This window comes from Pezoporus wallicus, unplaced genomic scaffold, assembly GCF_028554395.1.
Source record: "Pezoporus wallicus isolate ANWC-B61680 ecotype Strahan unplaced genomic scaffold, APGP_CSIRO_Pwel_v1 contig_3812, whole genome shotgun sequence".
In the NCBI taxonomy this organism is placed as follows: domain Eukaryota; kingdom Metazoa; phylum Chordata; class Aves; order Psittaciformes; family Psittacidae; genus Pezoporus; species Pezoporus wallicus.
Genome location: NW_026639618.1, coordinates 1219561 through 1244093, shown reverse-complemented (window position 1 = coordinate 1244093; position 24533 = coordinate 1219561). Strand labels below are relative to the sequence as shown.

Below are 24533 nucleotides of genomic sequence, written 5' to 3'. Positions count from 1 at the left end.
GACTGACTCGTTGGCAGCTTCTTGCTGCTGTACAGGAGATTAAGAAGAGCAAGGCAAGAGCTGGGATGTGCACAAAATGGCTGTTGGCTCTGCAGGCACTGATGGACCTGCAAGGATGAACTGCTTGGCCTCTGGCTGCTTGACAAGCTTCAGCCATCCAAAGCCCCAGCTCTTCCCTCTGTTCTGCTGCAGCTTCATAGACCCTGTAGCTGTTCAGTGGTGATGGCTGCAACAGAGCTGCCCTTAACAGGCTCTGTAAGTTACAGGGGATGAATATGGACTTGTCTCCTAAAGAAGCTGAGAGCTATGCTTGAGAGGATCATGAGCTTCAGCTTCCTCAGGACCGGGAGAGTCCTTTGAAGCTTCCACCTCACAGGTTCATGTGGACATTTGCCTGGGGCAGCCCTTAGGAAGTGAATATCCCCGAGCTTCCTTGGTCTTGCTGGATGTGCTTGAAGGAAGGTGTCACAGCCTTAGTGCTTTGGATAGTCATTGTGGAAGCATAATAACGGGAACATGTAACGGCACTATTGAAGTCGATAAGAATTTTATCAGAAGCAGAGCAATTCCAAGCTCATTTCCCTCCCGGTCAAAGGCAGCAGGTTGTGCCCATTTCAGCGCTGTTTGGCAGAAAGATTAAAGTATCTCTGTCCGGGTTTGAGCATTAACTTAGAGCTGATCTTGCCTCTGGCAACCAAGAGCAGTTTCAATGTGCATGTTTTGATATACATCCTGACTGCCTGCTTTACAAGTCATGGTGTCTGAAGTCTTCCTAGGCTGCTAATTGTTTCTTGGTGCCAGATTGTCACTGGAATCTGGTGTATCATTCAAGAGTCCCTCATTTCTTGTAGAAAATATGCCTGGTAATTCAGGGTGTCTTCAAGCTTCAGTTGACTGAACAGCAAAAAGAGCACCTTTTTTATAGAAAATAGGAAAACCAATGAGAAAACGATATTGCCGTTGTATATGTGGTGCAGTTCTTTATGGTAAGCGTAGCTTGAATGACGTTTAATGTCTCTGCAGACTTTTGGATACCTCTTTATCACCAGCCTTTACAAGAAGCAACACTTTTCCCCATTCACCCTTCTGTTAAGTAGTTGAGTAAGTAATTAGGAAACTTGTTAGATGAGCCAGTGATTTTGATAGAATAGTTCTTACTATTCAGCATCTTCTGTCTTTTGGCTTATGGAAATATGAAGCAAGTTTCTTAGAGACTTTTCTTTCTTTTGGAAGAGACAAAATGCAAGATAATGGTTCAACAGAAATTTGTTTACCTCTTTTGTATATGATTTGTATGGTTTGTACATGACTTTCGTCTTACAAAACAGGTTTTACATGGTAAACAACTATACATTTGGAAGCCTCGAGACAAGTCAAAACCAGCTTTCACTGGTCTTCCAAAGTTCTCACTTCAGGAAGAGTATCACTTTAAGAAAACTTCTTAACATATTGCAGTGTGTAACTTTCAGGGTCATCAACTTCTGAAAGATGATAGCACCTACAGGTCCATAATTTTTTTTTCTTATTCTGAGCAATAAAGAATGGTGGTAGGATTCAAAAGTTCATTGGTAGTCTAAGGTGCAAAGAACCCAGGGCACATAACAGGAACAGTTTCTAGTGAAATGTAATCAAGAGAGTCTTAGTGTTAATGTTTTGCTATAATATAGAAGTATATTAACCATATAGCATATAGCTATTTATTAAATGCTAACATTATGTCTGAAAGTCTGTTAACACTCTAGAGTAAGTTTATGCACTAAAAGAAACTTAAGGATTTAAGATAACAAATTGTCCAGAGGTCACTTCCTGTCTAGTCAGGTCCTGACCAATCTTCAGATATTAAACAAACATATAAGCCATCTTTAGAGACAGTATTAATTAAGATGCTATTTTGTAATCTGCTTAATCCAGTACAATATTGTACCTCCACCTAAAGTGTTAATATGTTTTTCTATGCCCTGCACATTGTTCTTGCAACCTCCTTAGTTCTGCACCAGTGGTTGCATTTCCCTTAGCCAAGAGCTATAGATCTGGCTGAAAACTAACCCTGGAAAAAATAGTTTTCAGTCCTCTCACTTGAGAAGGTGCTCGCATCCTGACTTCTTCAGGGCGGGTGGGACACAGGAAATTATAACATCAGATCTGTGTGGAACAAAGTGCTCCAGAAGTCTCTGTCCAGATAAGTTCACTTTCATTAATTTGTTTTCCAAAATCAAGCCGCCAAAAAATTGGCAATCAATCATCTCCTCTGTGAGGTTCCACCAAAGAAAAGGTTTCAAAGTAAAGGTTGGTAGAGCTGCAAAATGAACTGCTCTGAAATCAAGAAGTTCCTTGCTAATTCTACCCTATCACACCCCTTTCAAATATAGATCTTAATTAATATAAATTATTTTAATTCTATAAAAAGCAGGTGTTTCTCAAATGTATATGTTTATTTTTTCTAGAATCTTTGATACCTGATGCACCTTGTCACGTGTTTCAGTCTTGCCCATTTGTACTAATTTTAATGACATCAAGTCCCATGTGTACATACATATAAACATGCATGCATGCATAGATACATATGTATACATATACATATAGGGGTACATATATGCGTACGTATATGTATATGATTCCTGGCCCAGGAATCTCAATTTCTCCATTCTCAATTACATCCTTCAGTAAACTTTGTGGCTATTCATCATTTCTAGAAATCAAGATGTAAGGCTTTTGTTTGCTCAGTTCTTTCCTTTAAGCTGTGCCTTTTAAAAACTCAGTCATTCCTGGCAGCAGCAGCTTTCCTCAAGCACAACTCAGAGATCAAGTAGTTAACAACTCATGTGCAAATAGTGATTGCTCTTTTGCTATGTACACAAGAAGGCGGATGTTGTTCCAGTGGTTTGTGCTGTATATTTTATGTATTCCATTCCAGACACAGTCAATCATTAACTTTTGTCTCAGGTTAGCAGAGACCAGCAGGCAAGCAAAGGATCCTGGATGTGTGTAGCATGTGCACAAATGTTTGTTATTTATTTTACATTAGAGGAGCTGCCCATGAGCAGATGAAGGAAACAGTTTTGATGTTGATACTTGTGCGGGGAAGGCAGAATTAATGTGCCAAAAGCAATCTAGTTTTGCATTCACTACACAATCCCTGTAGTGGCCATAGGCTGACACCATAACAGAGAAGTCCTGCTATCACTTGTCATTATTATTTACTATGTGCGTAGTGATAATGCCTAGGAATTTGAGCTGTTTATCGAGTCCCAGCAGGGGTAGGCACTGTATGCTCTGGAGAAATATCAGGCTCTTGCAACACAAATCTTGGCTGCAGTTGGTAGTGGTTTCCTCCAGCAGTAGCAGGCTATGACTGGCAAGGGAGGGAAAGTCTGTGTAAAGCCACCAAACTTGGGGAGCCAGAGTGGAACTCTGTTGAAATTGGGATTTCTGGTTTGGGAGGTCAGACACTGGGACCAAGAGTGGTGTCCCAGAAGAGCAGAGAGAAATACCTCCCAGGTGTGAGTTGCAGACACTGTGTGCCAAGATGGGTGGGAGCTTTGGGTACTGTGTTAAGGAAAGGATCTTCTCTTTTCTCATTTTCATGTTTGTAGAGTGAGAGACCAGACTGAAGACAGAGGGAGGTCAGCCACCTTTCCCTAGTGCATCAATAGACAGGGACTACAGAGGCATCAGTGCATCTCATTTTAATTGAGGTATTTCTTATATCTGTAGACTTCAGTACTTTTTGAAGTGTAAAACTTCAAGAATTTCAGTGCTTTGATGTAAAATTTAAGGAAGTGAAGGGTATTGTCACAGCATCAAATGTACCTTCTGTTGTGGTTAACTCTTTTGCTTCTCTCTTCCTGGCAGAGCAGGCTTGTGTGAGTCCTTTTAGTAACTGAAAGGTACTTTTTCTCCTGCCTTCAAGGCCAGGGTTGAACACAATCATCTCTTTAAAATAAACTTTTGTGGGAAGAGATTAAATTGATGAAGAACTGGCAAAGGGAATGAATGCTGGGTAAGAAGCAATAGCTAAGCAGGTTTGGTTTCTGTACTTGGTCCCTGAAGAAAAATTGCATTGAGGCTCTAAATGTTAATAAAGACAGAAACTGCAAAGCTTCAGGTCTTGGCAGAACTGCTGGCAGTCGTTGAGTGAAGGATGCACTTCACATGTTAGTCATGGCTTGTTCTTGTTTTTTTTTTTCTTAAGCAAGAGCATGACAAATAAGCCATATATTTTAAACAATTTTAACATACAAACCACTGGAATTAAAACCGGCTTAAACCTATTTGAACACAGGCTCACAAGAATCCTTAGCCACACTGTATTGACTAAGACTATTGGTATTATAATAGAATGGAGAGACAAAGGCAGTTTGTCTCCACTACCTAGCAGAAGGGAAGCTGAGAAAGGATTTTTAAACAATTCTGTAAATATCAACAACAGTCATGAATTTTAATTCATTTTTTTCATGGTTTGGAGATTTGACTTTTCCCTTGAATCCCGTATTTTTCCTGAGTCCTTAATGAGAAATGACTGTATTGTGAATATGCTTTTGCTCCTTGCGGCAGAAAGAATAAAACTGAACTCAGAGTTAACGAAAAATAAACCATTTAAACCTACATTGCCAGGTGAGTGCTGTATAGCAGGAGTAGAAGTAAAATAATGTACAGCTTCTTTCTCTTTTTGAAAATTCAAAAGTATTGAGTTTCATGGAAGCATGGAGAAATGGGAATGATAACCCCCAGACTCACAGGCTCACTCAGTGTCTACAGAAACCTGTGAAGCCAAAGGAGTCTCCTCAGGCAGTGATCATCAGCAGGTCTGCTTCTGTTACAGCTATTTCTGTACTTCTGTTGGGCTCTTCCCCATGGCACAGGTATGCCTGGAGCTAGAGAAGTAGAGAGAAGCTACTAGTTTGGATGGCTAAGACTTTGAGCAAGCATTGCCACTGAAAGGAGTGGCCCTTTCTTTCTTGTACCTACACTGGCATAGGTGTTTTTGGCTCCTTGTTCCTTCCTCTGTTCTCCCCCTCCTTGGGACTGTGTTAAGCGTCTGTGGGCCATCAGCACACAGTGACCTGTACTGGGGAAGTCATCAGCAGGGCTTTTGGATGGCTGATATTTCAGTTGGGTCAGTTTTACAAACAGATTTACTGCATGACCGCATGAAAGCTTTCTCTGAAGAAGTACAGTGAGAGAAATGGGTGCTGGCTTAACCCATGTCACTGACGTGCAGTTTAAGGCTGTGGTTTTCTGATAGAGTGGGTCTAACTGCAGGCTGCTACTGCCCTGCTCTTATCACGTCCCTTGCACTTTGCACTGGTGTTCGTCTGGGAACAGAAGTTCAGGGAACTAAAGCAACTGAAGCCAAATAAGAAAAAATTAACTTTCTAAACAGCTCAGCATGAGGGCAGACTAGTGCCAGCACTGGGGTTAGGGAGGCTGCAGAACCATATGGTCAAGGATGGAGAAACAGTGGCAGCAGCCACTGCTGGGTTTGCTCGCCCACCCTCGCAGTGCTTAATTTGCCTAAACTCAACATGGGCCAAGAATTTGCTGGATTCCCATTAAGAAATTTCAGACTCCAGCAGAAGACTGACTATAAAAATCATGTTGAGTTTAAAAGCCCAGTGCACATGTTGTTATGAGATAGGAACGGAAACTCTGCAATTTGCCTGCATTATTTCCCTTTCAAGGTTTTTACCTTTCCTTCTGCAGTCTTGTCAGGTTATTGTGCATCAATGGAGACAAATGTTGACATTTCATACATTTTGAAATTGTACTATGAAAGTTATATGACCAGCACACCACAGTGCTGCCAATGTGCCAGCACTAGTTCAGAATGTGCCCCTCGCCTTAATTATCAGCCCTGTAATTTTACAGTCTTCCTAACAGTGCCTCCATCCAGTAAGTGCATTCGGATCTCAAAGGTGCATTTACGGGTAATTAAAAAATATGCCTGATTGGGTTCGCTAATTCAGAGCAAATATAGAAGCTGGCTTACATATAACAAGGCCATAATTCCCCATTTCCTTGCAATTGTGTGGGTGATTACATGGGCCACCACAGCTGTGCTACAGGGATTTGCAGGCAGATGGGAGTTTTCTGGTTTCTGCGGAGAACCAGGGGACTGTCGGTTGTGCTGTGGGTATTACAGTGGTGTTGGGCCCATGTGTCTGTCTGCTGCTGCTGCAGAAAATCTCGGTTGGGATGCAGTTTGGGTGCAGGCTGTTTGGGTGAGGGTGCCTCTGGTGTATTTAAGGCAGCAAACACAAAGATTCTCACTTGAAGATTTAAATGAATGGAAAACTTGGAACTAAATGACCAGTCAGAGCAAAAACCAACACCACCTGAGGGATGGTGATAGCAAAGGTGGGAGCTTGAAAGTGAAGATAAGCACAGTAACACTGTGTTTGAAGGGACAGAAGAAGGGGAGGCAGTGGAAGGAATAAGGGAGATCAAGAGCTGTGAAAGCTCTTTCCAAGAGCATTCCAGCTAGATAAGAGCCAGACAAGACAATGTTTGTCCAGGATGGGGCATAGAAGAAACCTTGAGGTGTAAGATAACAAGGAATGAAAAGTTGGAGTAAAACTTGAACTTTCTGGGGGAGAGGTATAGCTGTCCCAGAGGTGCATTGCACAAGGCATCTGCAGATACCAAAGTTCTGCTGATAAGCAGCACTAACACAACTGTATTTATGCTTTATGGATCTTATATAACCTACCTGGTTTGCAAAGATTCCCCCACCCTGTTACTACACAGCTGTCCTCTAGCACGGTGTCCTTTGAGTTGTAGTTTGGAGGTTTATGTGGGTTTGTTTCATTGCTTCTAACACTAAGGGCCGAAACAGGCATATTGCTGTAATGTGCCCACTAGTGTTCAGCTGAGCGGTTGTACAATCCGCTGGCTCTGTGTTTGCACCACTTTCCGGCATATTGGGCTGAATGAGTTTATTGGCAGGAGTTCAAAAGAAGTGTTTGTGTGCTGTATTTGTTGCTCTTCACATTGTTACTCATGTCTTCAAAGCTCTGGGGCTGCTTGTATTCCTTTGTGTTTTCACAAGCCATTCTTAGCTCTGATTTAAGAGGCAAACCAAACACAAGGCATAATTACAATATGGTTCTAAACCCAATGGTTTTTAATTTAATTCCAATGACTAATGCAGAATATTCACAGGAAGCTGAAGTTAGAAGTGCTTGTCTGAGAAATCAGAGTCCCGCACTTGCGCTCATCCTCTTTGGGAGGAGAGTCTGGCAACACATGGCCAGCACATCACTCAAAGTTAGGATTGCGACTAACGGAAATGACTTCTGAAAAGATATTAGCCAGGCATTATTTATAGCGCTGATTGTCACCGGTGGAACAATTTCCTTTCATTTTGCGCAGAAAAGATCCTCTTTTGATAATCACACATCCTTTTCTGCAGTAGCATATAATTGTATAGCTTAGAAATCAGGGTGATATAACAGAAAGCTGTTAATTGTTTCCTGATGTTCAGGATGTAATTAACTTATACTTTCCTTTTTACTAAAATGTAGAAAGAGTAACTCTTAGCTTAAACTGCTATTTTGCTGTTTGGTCTGTGCAGACAGAGGGAGATTGTGATGTGAAGCATGATAATGGTGCTATCATGTACAAATCCCAAAAGACATCGTACAAATATCATTTTGAGAATTACTTGAGGCTAGAAGCTCAGAGACTTGTCTTGGACAGTATTTTCCAAGCTAATATCATTTGGACAAAGTCTAGACCTTTCAGGTCTTTTGGGAAATGGTAGAAACAGGTGATCTTAGATGAGGTTAATAAGTAGATCTCTCTGATGAGAAAAATGGCTCCATAATAGGAGCCATTGATATCATACTGCTGCTTGTCTAATTAGATGAGGTGATGAAAGTAGGTTCTTAAGTCCACAGTGAAAAAAGAAATGAAGCAAGGTTTATTAAAAGCTTATTTTCATAATCTTAATTTATTTATTTAACATCAATACATGCAAAATTATGCAATTATCTAAAAGAGACAGCAAAAAGGTGTCTTTGTACAAGAAGGAAGCCCCAAGGAGGGCTGTCTGTCAAGGTGGGGTTGGGCTGGAGCATGTGATGTACCAGGAGATGCTGAGGGTTGGGTCTGCTCAGCCTAGAGAAAACAAAGCTCAGGGGGATCTTACTACTGGTTGCAACTACTTCAGTAAGAAATGTAAGGAAACAGGGAGAGAGTCTTTTCCAGGTGCGTACGGATAGGACATGGGACATTCAGCAAAATTTGCAAGTTAGATATTTGGAAAGAATTACTCACTGTGAGGGTAAGTAAAAATTTGGAATAGGAGCCAGAGAAGCTCAGGGGTACTAAAATCTTGCCTGGGCATGGCCCTGAACAACTTGTACTAACTGGACATGCTTTTAGCTAGGTTGTATCATATGACCTCCAGAGGTTTTTTCCAACCTGAATTACTCTACATTTCCTGAAGGCATGGTGCGATGTCTTCTTTAGGCTGTGGCTGCTGATATTATCAGCATTTTGTTGCTGGCTGGTAACCAGAGGTTGTTATCCACTCAGTTGCCCTGGTGGGGTGGCTTGTAAGAATACTTCTAAGCTACTTCAGTGAAAAATCAGCTGGATTAGTTTGTGTAACGGGTGCAGTGACTGACACTGCCACTCTTTTCACGTTGTCCAGCTTTTCAGGCAAATTTAAAGATGAGAAATGTATCCATTTCCAAATGAATGACCAAGAACTTCTGAAATTTCTCTTTCAAGTGATTTTTTTATGAAGATGTGAAGGTAAGAACATGATTCCTGTGACCACACTGTCTTAAGTCAGCCCAGGATTTTACCCCAGATCATAAGATTCATGAGATGCCAACATTGCAACCCTTCCCACCACCAAGAGAGCTTTTCAAGGTGTCTGTGAGGGTATCTGTAGATGCATTTCTTAAGAACCTGAGGGACAGAAACCAAAGTGTGCATATTTAGGTCATACTGGTTTTATATCAGTCTGTAAGGAGTAATACATGCTGGAAGGCCAGTAGATCATGTTAGTGCCAGAAATCCTGCTGGCTATGTCATGTTGGCATTACAAGAGGAGCAGTAATCTTGAGACAAGCCACCTGCTCCTCTATTCTCACTGCCTGCATAGCGATACAACAAACAGATCAAGAGCTCTCAGATCCTCTCACACTGTGCACAAAGGGCCTAGTTTGGGAATTCATTCCTGTGCATAAATTCTTGAGGAGCAGATGAGAGAATGGGGGGCGTTTAACCTGGAGAAAATGAGGTTGAGGAGAGACCTTATCGCTGTCTACAGCTACCTGAAAGGAGGTCATAACAAAGTGGGTGTTGGTCTCTTCTCCCAAGTAACAAGTGGTAGGACAAGGGAAAATGGCCTCAAGTTTCATCAGGGAAGGTTTAGATTGGATATTAGGAAAAATTTCTACCCCAGAAGGGTTGTCAAGCATTGGAACAAGCTGCCCAGGGAAGTGGTGGAGTCACCATCCCTGGAGATATTTAAAAGACATGTAGATGTTGTACTTGGGAACATTTAGTCATGGATGTGGCCGTGCTAGATTAATGGTTGGACTCAATGATGTTAAAGGTCTTTTCCAACGTAAGCGATTCTATGATTCTATAGCTCAGCATTCAGAAAGTTCAAGACCTAGCTGACACTATTTGTATTGTGCTTTGATAGCCTATGACTTAATGGACTGAACCAAAGAGCATGCCTCTGTGTGTCTGGGTAGCTACAAGAAGCACCCATGGTCCATCTGCCCAACACCATCTGAGGAGCAACCATACTCAGGCTCTAACAGATTCTGTTTTCTTCAGGACAGGTCATGTCAAAGCTTGTCTTGAGTAAATTAATTTGATTTAGGGTTAACAGACAGTGTTGGGCCATTTACACTGATGAAAGGTGAGCATCTGAGGCTGTGTAAAGGCGTAGTGCAGGCCCTAACCTCTCACCTCCTCTTGTCCCATTGCCCATCTAAAGCCTATCCCTAGCTGTCTGTGCAACATGTGTTTTGGATTCAAGTTGAGGCCTGATGCTGACTTTGGAGTATGCTGTAAACGTATTGTTGTAATCTAAGCCTACCAGCATTCAACTGAGGCTGATACTGTATGTAAAGCTGATGCCGTTACTTGGTGCATGATGGTCAGGGTGCATGTTCTGAATTATAAAAGCAGTAAGAAGTCACAGTTTGAGTTTATTGTCAGAGCACATAAATACCTGCTCACAGAGCTTTCTACATGTGTGGAAAGAGAATTTTGCCTAGAATGAGAAATGGCAAACACATGGCCCAGCAATGGGAGCAAGCTGTGCAGCAGAGCAGCAGAACTTCTCCGGGCTCCTTGTTGATTTGGCTATTATTTTAAAGGAAAATTTCCATTTAATCTTAAGAGCAAAGGAAGAATGCTTCTGTAGTATTTATCTTTTCAAAGCTCATCTACTTGTGAGCATGTAACAAGGCTTAATCAAACAAGACAAGATCCTTGATAGCATCCTGGCAGAAGGCACTATTCATAAAGAGTAGTTACGCAGCAGCTGTGTATCTGTTCATATCATATAACGGATGCAGAAAAATGCTGAACTCATCAAAAGAAACCATCCCCAGGCTAGATTTTTGCAAAAGTAAAGTGATTTAAATTAGTCTTTAACTAGGATGTTTATTAATACATTCTCTTTAATGATAAAATTCTTCATTAGCCTGCCAGAATTTAAGCAGTAACTTCACGCCGTTTGACTTCATGCCCTTAAATTCATATACCCTAATACTCCAGGTTACGTGTTTATATGAACTATGTGAAGAAAAAGATTTAAAGTAGATAAGACAATTCTTTATCATTAAAACATCTGTGTCAGAGAACAATCATTTCTGTGCTTGAAAAATGAATACAGTAGTGTTATATTGCAGAATTGTTGAGTAAAATCATTGTTACCATCTGGCATAGGTGTGTTTGGGACTCATTCAGGGTGGTTTGGGGCAATCAATGGCTTTCAGAGGCATATTTCATTTTTATCTCTGTAGATGGTGGTTTATTTCTTCTTTTTCAATAGGCACTTAAAGTGAAGCCTTATTGGATGTTACAGGTTTCTCCTTAAGAAAAGCACATATAAATGAGCAGAATGTTGATTAGGATTATACTGATTTCTTTGCTCCAGCTGGCTGTGAAGGTCATACGGGCTTATGTTTTACACTCGCAGTGATGGGGTTTTTAAGCAAACATGGCAACTTAAGGGAACTGAAAAAGACTGTAAAATGAGTCCATTTAGGCTTCTATCCTATTTTTATTTATTTACTTTAATAATTACATACTTTATAGTATTCAATAAATAATAATAATTAAAAAAGAAGTGCCACAATATAAATGTAGGCAAATTTCAGGCTTAGAAAGGCCTGGGTGACTATGACTGCATATATAGTCAGGTTCTTCACGGTAGCTTCACAGGGTCTCAGGTGAGGGGCTGGAGGTTCCTGCAAACCTGGTGATTTGGGTCTCAGCGGGATGAGTGGGTATGCACATGGAGACAGGAAAGCCAACTGAGTATGGACATGTAGAGACTTTACCTAAGGGAAAAATGCGGAGTTGGGCCGTGGAGCATCACTTCAAGAGCTTTTCTTGCACTCTGCTGTTAGCTGTCCTGAAAGATCATAGACATACATCTATTCCTCTCACTTTCTGTTTGGATAAGGTCAGACTTCCAAACCGGTATCTTCTTCTTTCTGCTCATGAGACTGGCTCATAATTTCTGATACCAGCATAGCGCTGCTTCATTGCATCTCTTTGAGCTTATCATTCTTGAATCAGGATGGCATGAAAAATACACCATATTTTGATGATGTCCTGTAGTATCATTTACAATGACATGAACTGGATTTCCCATAATTTCTGGAAATATCTCAGTTAATACAGGCTAAGATTGCCTTTGTTTTTTTTGTATGGTCTCAGCCTGTGGATAGCTTGTAGTCTGTGAGAGTTTAGCTACTGCATAATCAGCTATTTCTTACTCTTTGTTGCTTTCAGCCTCCAAGTTCTCAGTTTTCAGGAGGGCATTTTGTTGTTAGTGCACAGCCTTGCATTTTATAGTCTTACCTGTTCCTCCATTTCTATTTTTGCACTGTGAAGGTCAACCACTAACAATTTAATCACCTCTAGGCAATCCAGTCAAATGGATCGTTACTTTAAGTGTTTAAAAATTTGCATCAGTTCCAGTTTCATTTTATAGTTTAATGGTCAGCCACTGGATTTCAGTAGGCTTCTGGAAGACAGTGGAAACGACTCCCTTGAATCATATCTTCTGTCAGTGTATCATCCCGCATGCTGCAGTATTGCCAGCCGTAGCAGATAAAAAACCCCCATGAATCAGTGCCAAAATATGGTAAGATCATTTTTGATTCAAAGAAATTCAATAGAATGCATTTTCTAGTCAGTATGTTTTTATTTACTGCTTTCACAGCTTCCTTCAAAAATAAAGCCCAGTAATGCAGTTATACTAACCATGAAAAAAAGGAAGCTATTCAGTTAGAACTGGAAGAGATAAAGTGTGATGTTTTTAATACACCATACTGTATATTGAAAGACTGTTACACCTATGCTTATATTGAGATGAACCTACGTATTTGTTGGAAGTGAGTAAAAGTCTTGAATCATAGCCTCAATATAAAATTGGGTTTGTTAACAATAGCACATGGCACTAACCATTTTATTACTCATTTTATTTCCTGTCAGGTACTGGCTATTTTTGCTTAATGTCACTCATGATTACACAGCATAGTAATTGGTTAAGACTTTTGTGTAGAGATGGGAAATGATTGCTAAAAGCAATTGAGATATTACTGCAGTATGACGTATTATTAATGTTGAAGGCAGATATTTTTTTCTTGCTTGCAGCAGGGCTGCCAAGGGCTGCTGAAAGGAGTGCAAACAGTCAGTGCCCCTCTGAGGAGCATAAAATACTGAGAGAAGATCTGCAGATCTGCAGTACTCAGGCAGAGAGCAGCCATACCTGGAAGGACTTTGAGATCAGGGGTTAGCCAAAGCCATAAACCATCTTGTCAAAGCTATTTGTCACTCATTGACAGGGTGGGACGAACATCACAGCTGCACCTGAGATAAGGCACTTGGCTAATTTCAGTTCTCCCATGGATTTCTTGGGTTGCCTCTGGCACATAACAACACCTTTTACTGTCTGCAGTGCTGTGGTGCTTTCTGGGTGTTATGGATCTGCTCTTCCTCAGATCTGCTGTCAGATGGGTGGGTGGAAAGACCTCCTCATTTCTTACACAGTGCAAGAGCATAGCAGGGTCATATTCAAGCTTTTCCCTGTATGTAAGTGTAAAAGAGATGCCAACCTTAGTAAATAAAGGCCCTGAGCCTGTAGCTTTTTTTGGCTTCCGGAACTGTCATGGTTTATACCCAGTCAGGCAGCTTGTTCACTCCCAGCAAGTGCACTGCTGGAAGCAGTTGAGGCCCGTGTCCCTGCCCCCCAGGGGCTCTCCCCTTCCCCGCTCCTGGAGGGATGGGGAGGAGAATCAAAAGAATGCAACTCCCAGGGGCTGAGACAAGAACAGTCCAGCAACCAATGTACAACACAAATCACCACCGCTACCACCACCGACAACAATGATAAGAGAAAATAACAAGGGAAGAGAATACGATACCACCCGCCAAAAAATGAGTCCCACCCAGCAGACCCCATGTCCTTCCGGGTAACTCCCAGTTATTCCCCTGGGAACGACGTGTTGCAGTATGAAATACCTCTTTGGCTAGCTTGCGTCAGGTGTCCTGTCTCTGCTTCCTCCTGGCTTCCCCTCCTCCCTGGCAGAGCATGAGGCTCACAAAGTCCTTGGTCAGGGTAAACATTACTGAGCAACAACTAAAAACATCGGTATTATCAGCACTGTTCCCAGGCTGAAAGTCAAAACACAGCGCTGCACCAGCTACCAAGAAGGAGAAAAATTAACTGCTACTGCTAAACCCATGACACTACCCCCTTGGGATGTGGGCTCACACAGCAGGGCTTTCTGGCACCCACAGACCCTCATGTCCTTGCTGCAGCCCCTCTTCTTGACCACAGCAATGCAGACCTGTAGTCCAGCATCCTATTCCCCAGTTCCTGGTCTGTCTCTCCAGGTTCCTGAATGGCAGTGCTAGCAGGAATAGCTGTAGCTATAGGGCTTCCTGTATTTTCCCTGTTTAGCCCGTTTAGCATTTCAAAGGAACATTCACCTCTCCCAGCCATGTTACTGAGAAAACAGGTCTGCGTTCCCTGACACAAATTTCAATGATTTTCACTGGCCTCCTACACTGCTCCTTGCTCAGTCTTCTATCTGTAAAATACTTCCTTTATTGAGAATGATTTTCAGCCAAACTCCACAAGAGTTGGTGGCTTTTGGCTACTGTGTTAATCCAGGGAAGTGATGTCTACAACAACAGTTGTCTCATGTTTTCTGGTCGGCACTTTCAAATTTAGGTAATGTATGGTAGAAATCTTCAGTTTAGAATTGGGAAGACATCCCCAAGAAAATTAATCCCCACGATACTTAGTGATTTAGCAAGTCTAAGAATATCCTTGCAACGCAGACAGAAAAATAGCATGAAAAAACTTAGTTGATGGACTAAGATGGCTTGTTCTTAAGTGAAACATACATCGGTTCTTGTGGGGATCCACATAGCAGTAGTCCATAGACCTTCACTTGCATGCATTTGTCCCATCTGTGCATCCCAGCTCATCCATACATGAGTGAGAAGCACAATTATATTTGACTTCCTTGTTAAGGAGGAGAACTGTGAGTTCCTGATTTCTGACAGCTTGAGCCCAGAAAGCAAGCAGCTGGAGCGAGACAGACAGACTTCCGCTTTCCTTATGACCAGGCGCAGGTGAAATAATAACTTGCCTGCATTTTGTGCCTTTGTCTTTGTAAAACCTGGTTTTGTGCTTTCCAGTGAGACAGAAGCTTTCTAGATTGACATTCTCAGGCAGTTGGGAGCATTATTCATGTTTATACACATTTTGATTAAAAGTGAAATGGAAGTGAAATGGCTCGGCAGGCAGGGAGATCAGCCACTTGTGGACATAAGGAGAAAGTGTGGCTAGATCTGTAACCTGCAAGATACTGAGTTTTCCTGCTTCTTGAGAAAGAGGTGAACAAACACTGTTCTTATTTGGTGTTACTGTTAGACTACCCTCACATGTGGGTGTATCACAGCCCAAAGAGAAAAGTGGAGGGGAGTCAGTTGCCCCCTGAATACGTTCCTTTCCCTACAGAGTCAAATCCTAGAAAAATGCCAGCATATATATTCCAAAACTTGACATAAAAGTTAATCTAAAGATCCTATTCACATTCAGTGTTTTACCAGATCTACAACATCATGCTGTATTGTTTTAAATGAAGACCAGATACAGGCTCAGATTATACACCTTTGAGGTTTAAAACTCCAAACTTGGGTTTTGCAAGTGGTTGCTAGTTTTATGATACAGTCATAGATACATAGATTGATACAAATGCACAGATCTAATTTCCTCTCCAGTCTGGAGTACTCACAAGGGAGGCTGTGGGTGTGAATTTCTGGCCTGAATCTGTGAGCTGAAAGAGTGTCTCCAAAAGACAGAACTCTGATTTCATCCTAGATGCTGAGCCATGCCTGTCTCTGGTCCCCAGAGCTTGCTTTGACCCCTGCCAGTTGTAGTAAGGTATAATGAATATTGAGGATGTCCCTGTCTACGCTTGGTTGCAGGCTTAGTGACTTTATTACTTTCTGAACTTATGAAAAAGGACTTCATGAAAGAGGCAGCCCCAGTGTTTTGTTTAAAACCACAGGGGCACTGGTGAACTGTCACTTCTTTGGAAGCTTTAGGCTTTCCTCTGCAGTGCACCAAGAGATGGTTTATCTGAAATCTCTATCTGGCTCTGTGTTCTGCCATGTCCTCAAGTTGACTACATGTCTGCGGGCAAAAAAGTGGAGATGAACACAGTGATGAGAATTGATATCCGGAGCCGCTTTGAAGACAACCTCTCTAACCCTATTTCAGAAGGTAGAATTCCTTCTCTGCCACAGCTACCAACACAGAAATATCTGCATCCTATTTCCAGTATGACCCCATGTTTTAAAGAGTATTTTAGCTCCTGTGAATATCAAGTAACAGAACTGAGTGATTGCAGAGCTGAAGCATAAATAGAAAGAGGAACAGGCAGCAGTGAACCGCTGACACTTCAGCTGGGACTTGGCAAGCCCAGCTGGAAATGCTTGTCCCAGCAATGCACATCGCATTTGCAGGGAACCTTCACAGCCACCTCTCTGTGCAAAGTTTTTAACATCATTGACCTATTATTTTTATTTTTGCTGACAGCGCAAAGTTTAGTGTCAAGAATATTTCACACAGCTGTGTTTTCCTGTGTGCGTGTATATACACAAACACCACCATATGCTCACTTGTTTTGCAATGAACTGGGTCTGCAGCTGACCTGTGAATTCTAACTTTCAGTGGGAATTACGCTTCTAAGTTACCAAGGTACTTTGGAAAATGCCAGCTTTTAAGATGCCTGAGTACCGTGCTGTAGGCAGGTCATATTGCTTACATTCAGAAAATAGCCAAACTTTGTGAGCTCTGGGACAACACAAAACTGTTCTGTTTCCTACAGAAGTGGATTATCTAATGGAAAACCCAATTCTACCTGCCAGTGGAGCACCTATGATGTCCCTTGAGAAGATGTGTGGAAAACCTGTGCTCTTCAATCACAATGAATTGTCCTCATCTTTGTCAAGATATTTTTATGTCCATATGTTTTTATTACAAAGAAGTCTGTGACTTGCTTTACTTGGAAATAAGTAAATTTCTCAGACAGAAGTTCCAAGTATATGGAACTTGTGAATGAATTTGAAGATGGCAGAAACCACCTGCAATGCTTTTCACCTCTGCGTGTCACTCTTAATTTTCAAGGGATCCAATATGGTTTTGCTCAGAGTTTACCTTGTGGTGATAAAACTGCAGTTGTTCAATGCATGCTGACTGTCAGTGCTCAAGCTGGGACAGTCACTGAAAGCAAGGACATATGCTAAAGCAAAGTGTGACGTAGCAGTAACCTGTGAGCATGCTGGGACTCATTAGCATGCTCAAACACTGGGACAGGTTACCTAGAGAGGTGGTAGATGCCCCATCCCTGGCAGCAGGTCAGGTTGGATAGGGTTGTGAGCAACCTGGTCTATTTGAAGATGTCCCTGCTCATTGCAAGGGCGGTTGGACTAGATGACCTTTAAAGGTCCCTTCCAACCCAAAGTATTCTGTGATTCTATGATGCTATGGTAAATGCATATGTATGTGTGTGTGTAATTGCTTCAGAAAGGTTAAAAGGGGTGAATGAGGTGAGCACAGTATGCAAGTCTTCATACCATGTGAGTGTCAGGAACCAACCTGTTCCCTGTACAGTTTTACTGAGCCTTGCCAGGATAAGCATAGGGTCTATACAGGATGTAATACTAGAAAATGATAGATGAATTATTCAGAAAATTACCAAGAAGAGCAGGAGGCTTTTTGTCTTTTCGTGTACAGAAATCAGCACAGGATGGTGCTCTGCAAGATCTGTGCTAGCCAAGCACAAACTAATAGACTTATTGGAGGGAAATAGCTGGGTGCAATACTTGGCCTGTGGTCCAGTTAGTGACATCATTACTTTCTAAAGCCAGCAGGCCAGTCTTTTCAGGGGTTTAAAAGGAAACCTAGACTCTTGTGCAGGCACTGCCTTTGTAAAATACTTTACCTCGTGGTTCAGAAAAGATGCAAGAAACTTCAAAATGCATAATTTCCCTGGAGGAAAACAAAATGGAAGATTCATGTAGCTGTGAGAGTGATGGCTTCCCAAGTTAGTGCCTGATTCTTTATTTCTAGGCAAAGATTTGGATCTTTCTGTTATCATGACTTTTCTGATAGTTGGCAAAGAAAATGCCTAATGACAGCTCAACAAATAACATTGTTCCTGATTAACTCTGAACGTGTTTAGTGCAAAGCAGGAGCAGTATGGTTGGGTTATCCCATTTCATGCTTTGCAGGAGGAAGGCAAGTCTATTTGGGGCAAGATTTCCTACATGTTGTTAATTAGGAGCAGCTCCTGTTTAGACAAGCCCCCAAGAAAACTGTTCTGGCATGCACAGTTGCAAATACAGATTGTCTTTATGCATTATGAGTATGAACAAGAGCCATGGATATCAATTTGTAAATATCGAAGGGTTACAGTTCACAGGCAGTTGTTCAAACACTTTAGTTCTCACATTGTTTTCTGCAGGTAAGGGAGACTGTGGCCCCAAGTGCAGAATCTGGCAGGTAATTCTGAATAATACGTAGAATTACATACAGCTGAGGTACTGGTGGACATAAGATTGCTCCTGGTGTTGAGCTAGTAAGTTGTAGAAAGAGGGACAACTTTTCAAAGGCTTGTTGAAGCAAGGTGTCCTCTCATCATTAGTTCTTGTTTGCCCTCTCTATTCTCTCCTCAAACCGGTTAGGGTTTGTCAGTGAGCTAACTCTCCTAAGCAGCTCTTGAGAAAAACTACTTCTGGATAGAGAAATGCGACTGGTGTCAAGTTAGGTCTTTTCCAGTCACCATGCAAACTAGCTGATGAGAAATTATTAACACTATTTAATGGGAAAACATCAGGGTCTTTTGTTGAGAAGCCTTTTCCCCAGTGTCAAGGGATAAAGAATTTACCACTTCACTTAAGCATTGGTTCCAGTGTATAATCGCATTCATTGCTACATTTTTTTCCTTTTTATCCCATTTGAGTTGGCCTCTGATAAATATTTCTGAACACACATTTTTGGAATTCCTACTTAACCTTTTGATTTGCATACTGCAATACCTGCTCAATAACTTTACCTGAGCTTTTTATACTTGTAGTTTACAGTATGTACTATTTCAGTTTATGGATGTACTTCTCCTCCAGACAGTTTGATTTTTAGCAGGTTTGTAGGGGTGAGGAAGCTCTGACAAAGAGAACAGAATATACCACTGGGGAGAAAATCTGAGTTCCCTTTCTGTTCTTTACTCCAAAGAAATTAGCCTGGACATAATTCAGTGTGGATACGATTGCTGTAGACTGCAGAAGAAGTTCCCACTTTCGTTTGGAAATTGTGGTAAATTTGGTTTCTAAGGTTTCTTGAGGCTTATATGGTCATGCTCTGTGTGACTTCTTGATTTCGTAACCTCTTAGCAAATTTGAAGCCACTTTAGCAAGCGGGTAGAGATAATTAATAAAATTTTTATGAGTTTTATAAATATAGGCAAAAGGGTACAGAGAGGTGCTCATATAAATGCTCAGAGTGAGGAAAAGGGTTGTAAGGGGAACTAGTGTCTTTTGACATGACAGAGAACATGAAATACTTATAAACCCCCCAACTGCAGGGAAGCCTTCAGGCAGAATTTCAGACATAGATTCCCATTCCTGGGGCTCTTGGCTCCTGGCTTGTTTGTGGAATGCCAGACCAGTCCTGGCACACTCTTATGCAACATTTGGACAAAGAATTTCACAGAAGGGGGTTTCCCTCATGTATCAGATGAACTCCATCCATTTAGACTTTAACTGATGACTGGAAGCTGGGTCAAACCATCTGCACATGCACTACACGCTCTCTCCCTAGTTTTGTTCTTGCAGATTATTGTGCAACATGATACTGGATGAGCACTATTATAACCTGGAATATATTCTAAATGTAAAGCTCCATCAGACATTCTGATAATTGCATGCTGTATAATTAAAACTGTGTAGGCTTTTCTTTCTAAGTATGGCAACAAATATTAGAGCACATCTGGAAAAATATGCTTTAAGCAAAGGTATTTTAGCTCAGAGAATTTCACAACACATGGGATGTTTACCAGCACTTCTTTCCAGAATACTAATCTCATTTATCAGTACTTTTAATACAAAAGTCTTCATTTTTTTGTCATGTTTGTAAAGCTGGTTTTGAATTAATATCACAGATTGGCTATTCCAGTGTAGTTCTAGGCTAAATGCTGCAAAACAAAAATATTGCTTTGTTATATTTTTAGGTAGAAGCTAAATAAACCTTGTTTAATGCCCTAATAATATTTTCTTCAATGATTTCAGCCAAATATTTTCCTTTTTTTTTGACTCTAAAGACAAATAATTGTTTCATACTGGAATCACATTGAGAGGAAAATTGGTTGGACTCCTTTGTGCTTCTCAAGGCTCATGTTAACCCCCTTCTGTGCTATCTCCCTCTCTAGGGAATAGAAATAGTTGTACTCCCTATGATTATTACAACATTACCCAGAACATCTTTGAAATCAGTGAGAGTGTTTACAAGGTAGGATCCTGGCCACTTGGAAATGAATGGCAACATTTTTGCTTGTGGTATGTGCTCAAGCATTGCAGTTTCTGTTCTTTCCTCAGAACTGTTGTGTAGAAATAGCACTACAAAACCAGACTTATTGAAATTCTTAATTAAAATGAAAACAAGAAAGCATAAAACTGTTAAAAAACTTAAAAAATTCTCTCCATTAATTTATTGATAAAGTTACTCATTTTGTTTATTTGGAAAAAAAAAAGACTAGAAATAAAGATTCAAAAGCCCAGACACTTTACTAGCAAGGGATCCTTTACTCTGATCAGGATCTGCATTCTGACCCAAGCATCCCAAAACCAGCCAACCAACTTGCTTTCAAGGTGATGGGGAGATTCGGCAGATAGGTAGCATTTACCACCAACTCCCCAAGTGAGAACCAGTTCTCCTTTATTTGGAGTAGGAGGCAACTTTTTTATGCTCTGTAACATTGTGTTGGAACAGCTTTGTGCCTGAATTTTAAATCAGAAACGCTGTGCTTGTGCAGCTGGAAGCAAAATGCAGTTACTCAACCAAGGAAGAAACTACAGTTAAAAAAATGAATGAGATTAAAAAAAAATAAAACTACAGCAGTGGTACCACAAAATAAAAGAGTAGTATGGAATGTATTAATAATGTGGGAAAATTAATTCCAAATTATTGACAGTGTAATTGAGGTACAGGAAGTATTTTAATAGGCTTAGTATGTTGTGCTGTTCTTCATTGTTTAGTCCTGCCCGCTGGGCAGAAACCAAGTTTTTCCCAGTATGGGGTTTGAAGTTGTAATAAATGGTTGCTGTGGGTTGCCTGGTGGTCAGATGCCAGTGATGACATGTGACCGAGTGTCTTCCTCTTCCATCCAACACCTGCAAAGTGAGCAGGGCTTGGGTGCCTCTGTTCCACTCTCGTCCCAGTGTTGTTAGTTACAGAGGCTTTTTGCAAATGATACTCACAAGGTGATTTGACCCCCAGGCTCCGACTGCATGAAGAAAAAGTCATTAAAGATCGGCGACACCACCTCAAGACATACCCGAACTGCTTTGTTGCCAAAGAGCTGATCGACTGGCTGATTGACCATAAGGAGGCCTCCGACCGAGAGACGGCAATTAAACTGGTGCAGAAATTACTGGATCACAGCATTATCCACCATGGTAAGTGCAATATCAGCCACTAAAAAGTTCTAAGCTATGTTTTGTTGTGAAACAAAGGGAAATCCTACTTGTGCTCTTCCAAGTACAGGGCATGTAGGATCCTTTCCTTGCTGGAAAGGGAGCATCTCTCTTGAACTGTGCTGCTCTGCAAGGTCCCTTGTGCTCTGAGGAGAGGCTGAAGAGGTGTGAAGTGATGTTCCCTATGTCAGTACAGGGCAAGAAGTTACTGGAGACCATGCTGCTGCTGATCCCCAGCTGGATTGTGTCCCCTCTCTCCCTGCTGCCCTCACCTCCCTGCTCCCCAGGGCACAGTTTTCCAGATGAAAAACCCATCTGAAAAATCAGCTGGCAAAAAAAGATCATTTTTCTCAGACGGATTAGTTCTTTGGCCCTGTCCCTCACACCAGCTGCACAAACATTAGTGCTGGTACAGCTGCAGGAAAGTTAGTGGTCCGACTGTGCCCTGATTAATTTTCTCCTGAACTTGTTGCCTCTTTGAGATCTGTTTCTTTCAGCTTCTTGAATAACAATTTATCCTGATGAAAAAGAGAATTCCAATTCAGTAGTAGCATTTAGTCGCCTTTTGGTGCACAAAAAAAGCTAGGAAGCACACAAACAAAGACGATCCAAGGCCTTTACTTCAAGCGTATAGTATTACCTATTTAAAAAAGGCAGAATGTACCATTTGTTTCTTTTCTAAGGAAAACCAAGTGCCTGAGAACAGACGAATGTTGACTTCATGCAGGGGTCACTGTATGTGCAGCAACACTGCTGCTATCTCAATACATTAACAACACCTTAATTAAAGTAAGAAATGCACATATTGAATGAATGACACTTCTACAGCTTCTGCTTGGCTATTAAATTAAAATGCTGGGTTGTTATGGAAACTGGGACTCACGGTAGATAGTTAAAGAATAAAGTAATTATAGGGTATTCAGATCTGACTACTTAATCCTCTATTGAGAAAATGTCAGTGAAGAGTTGCGTGGATGCCTGAGTGACTTAATTTAATTGAGCAATAGATGTTTCATTGCTGACTGCTTGTTGAAAGCTTTAACAACCTTCAAACGTTTCCTGCTTCAGGATCCAGTTGCACACCATAACTTCCATACAAATTTTATATGTGTGTGTGCATATAGTACACATAGAGCAGGTGTTTCTTGAAAATGTTCATGCATTGCACTCAAATTTGATGAAATAGTTAGCTAGGATAAACTCAAAGAAGTTAGTCAGGTTCTGCATGATGTTCAGAGCATCCTTTCAACTCCCATTTCCAGTGAAAGGGGTACCACTTCCTGCTCTTGTTGTGCAGCAGGTGAGTCCACGTACGTGAGCTGACAACTCTGCTAGGAGCACCTTGATTGGGATACCTTTCCTATTAATTTATAGCCCTGTTGGAGCTCTGTTCTGCATTTACAAAAGCCCATCACCAGCTACTGTCTTATAAACTTAATTTATCATTCCTTAGTGTGCTCCTGTTGTACCTACCATTTGCTAGTTGTCATGGTAACTTTCTGCATCAAGTCTTGGGTTTCCTACATTGCTCAACTGATGCAGATAACTTCAAGAAGTTTGTCAATCCTGAAATTATTGGGTGTACTACATTGGTGGCCTTTTAAACAGTTAACAGACTGTTTTTGTCAAAAGGTTTTCTGGGTATACAGTGGATGGATGCTTTTTTGCTCTTTATGTTTGCAATAATGCTCAGAAAACTGATGAACACATATCTAAAAGTTTTCTTCAGCCTGTCATCAGTTATTAGGACTGAATAAAGTTTCATACTCAGAAATACAGTGGTTTAGGCTCCATACATGCTTACTTTGAAGTTCCACAGTGATACCTGGTAAATAGATCCTCAACTCCTTAACATCTATATGAAGATTTTTTTTAATCTGTTGTATGTTTCAGTCTGTGATGAGCATAAGGAATTCAAGGATGTCAAACTGTTCTATCGCTTCCGAAAAGACGATGGGACGTTTCCCCTGGACAATGAGGTGAAGGTGTTCATGAGAGGACAAAGACTGTATGAAAAGTATGTTTCATTCAGTATCCATCATGTGTTCATAGTAGTGCCACAGGATGTAAATGCTACTTCTTAACCAATTTTTAAATAGTTAGAGGCTTTCAAATTATGTAGAAATGGGTCTGGGTAATCCTGTGACTTTAGTTGGTAACTCTTGTCTCTCCCATTTGTCTTTTGCTTTTCTACCATGTTCACTTGTAGGATTTTGTTTAAAATGAAATGGTATTTTCTGACGTTCTGGGTTGTAAATGCATCCTACGTGAGAACCCAATGTGAATTTAAGCCCTTGCACTCTATTCTGTAAAAATAATTACTAAAAGATGATTTGTCATGTAAAACTGCAATCACAAGACCTAAACCAGTACATCAAAATGCACTGAACAAATGGCTATAAGTCTGTTGAGACTCCATATCTACAGCTTCACCAGGAGGTAGGATTTGAAATAATAGGTGAGATTAATCTTTGATGTTCCAGTCTGCAAAGCTTTTACATCCGAAAGGTTATATTAAAAGTTGTCTAAAAAAAAACCAACCCCAAACCAACCAAGAGCTTCTAATTAAGATTTGAAACAGATGATTATGATGAGATACTGAATATCCCACCGGATTACGTCCGTCAAATAACTAGGCAGCTTAACCACACTTCCCAGTCTATAATTAATGACATTTGCATTCAGGATGTAGAGATTGTGGCACTGTACTTACAAACAGAGAGAATAAAACACATGCTGGCATATACTACAAACTAATGTGAAAGTTGTGACGTGTTATTTACCAAAAAGCTTGAAGTATTTCTCTAGACTGGATACCACCCCCTCTTCTGCTTGGTTAGAGCAGAAACATGCAGCAGCTGGCAAGATGCTGTTCTTTCTGGCTGGAGTAATTTTGTTCCCCTCTTAGAATAAAGCACTCAGGAAAATCCCAAGTTTAAAAGCTGATGATAAACGTTATTTTCAAGGTAAGAAGGCTCTGAAGGTCAATTTCATGAAAAAGCAATAAAACTGAAGTATAAACCAATAATTGTAAATGCCATTCCTTTTGTTGCACC

At 41.0% G+C, this 24533-nt stretch overlaps 1 protein-coding gene across 1 annotated transcript in view; it reads left to right on the top strand.

Annotated features, from left to right (window-relative positions):
- DEPTOR (DEP domain containing MTOR interacting protein) overlaps positions 1-24533 on the top strand; it is a 70911-nt gene that overhangs the window by 3811 nt on the left and 42567 nt on the right. Inside the window, exons 3-4 of the mRNA XM_057415245.1 lie at positions 21281-21459; positions 23371-23494. Of these exons, the coding sequence (XP_057271228.1) occupies positions 21281-21459; positions 23371-23494 (303 nt within the window). The remainder of the gene's footprint in view (positions 1-21280; positions 21460-23370; positions 23495-24533) is intronic.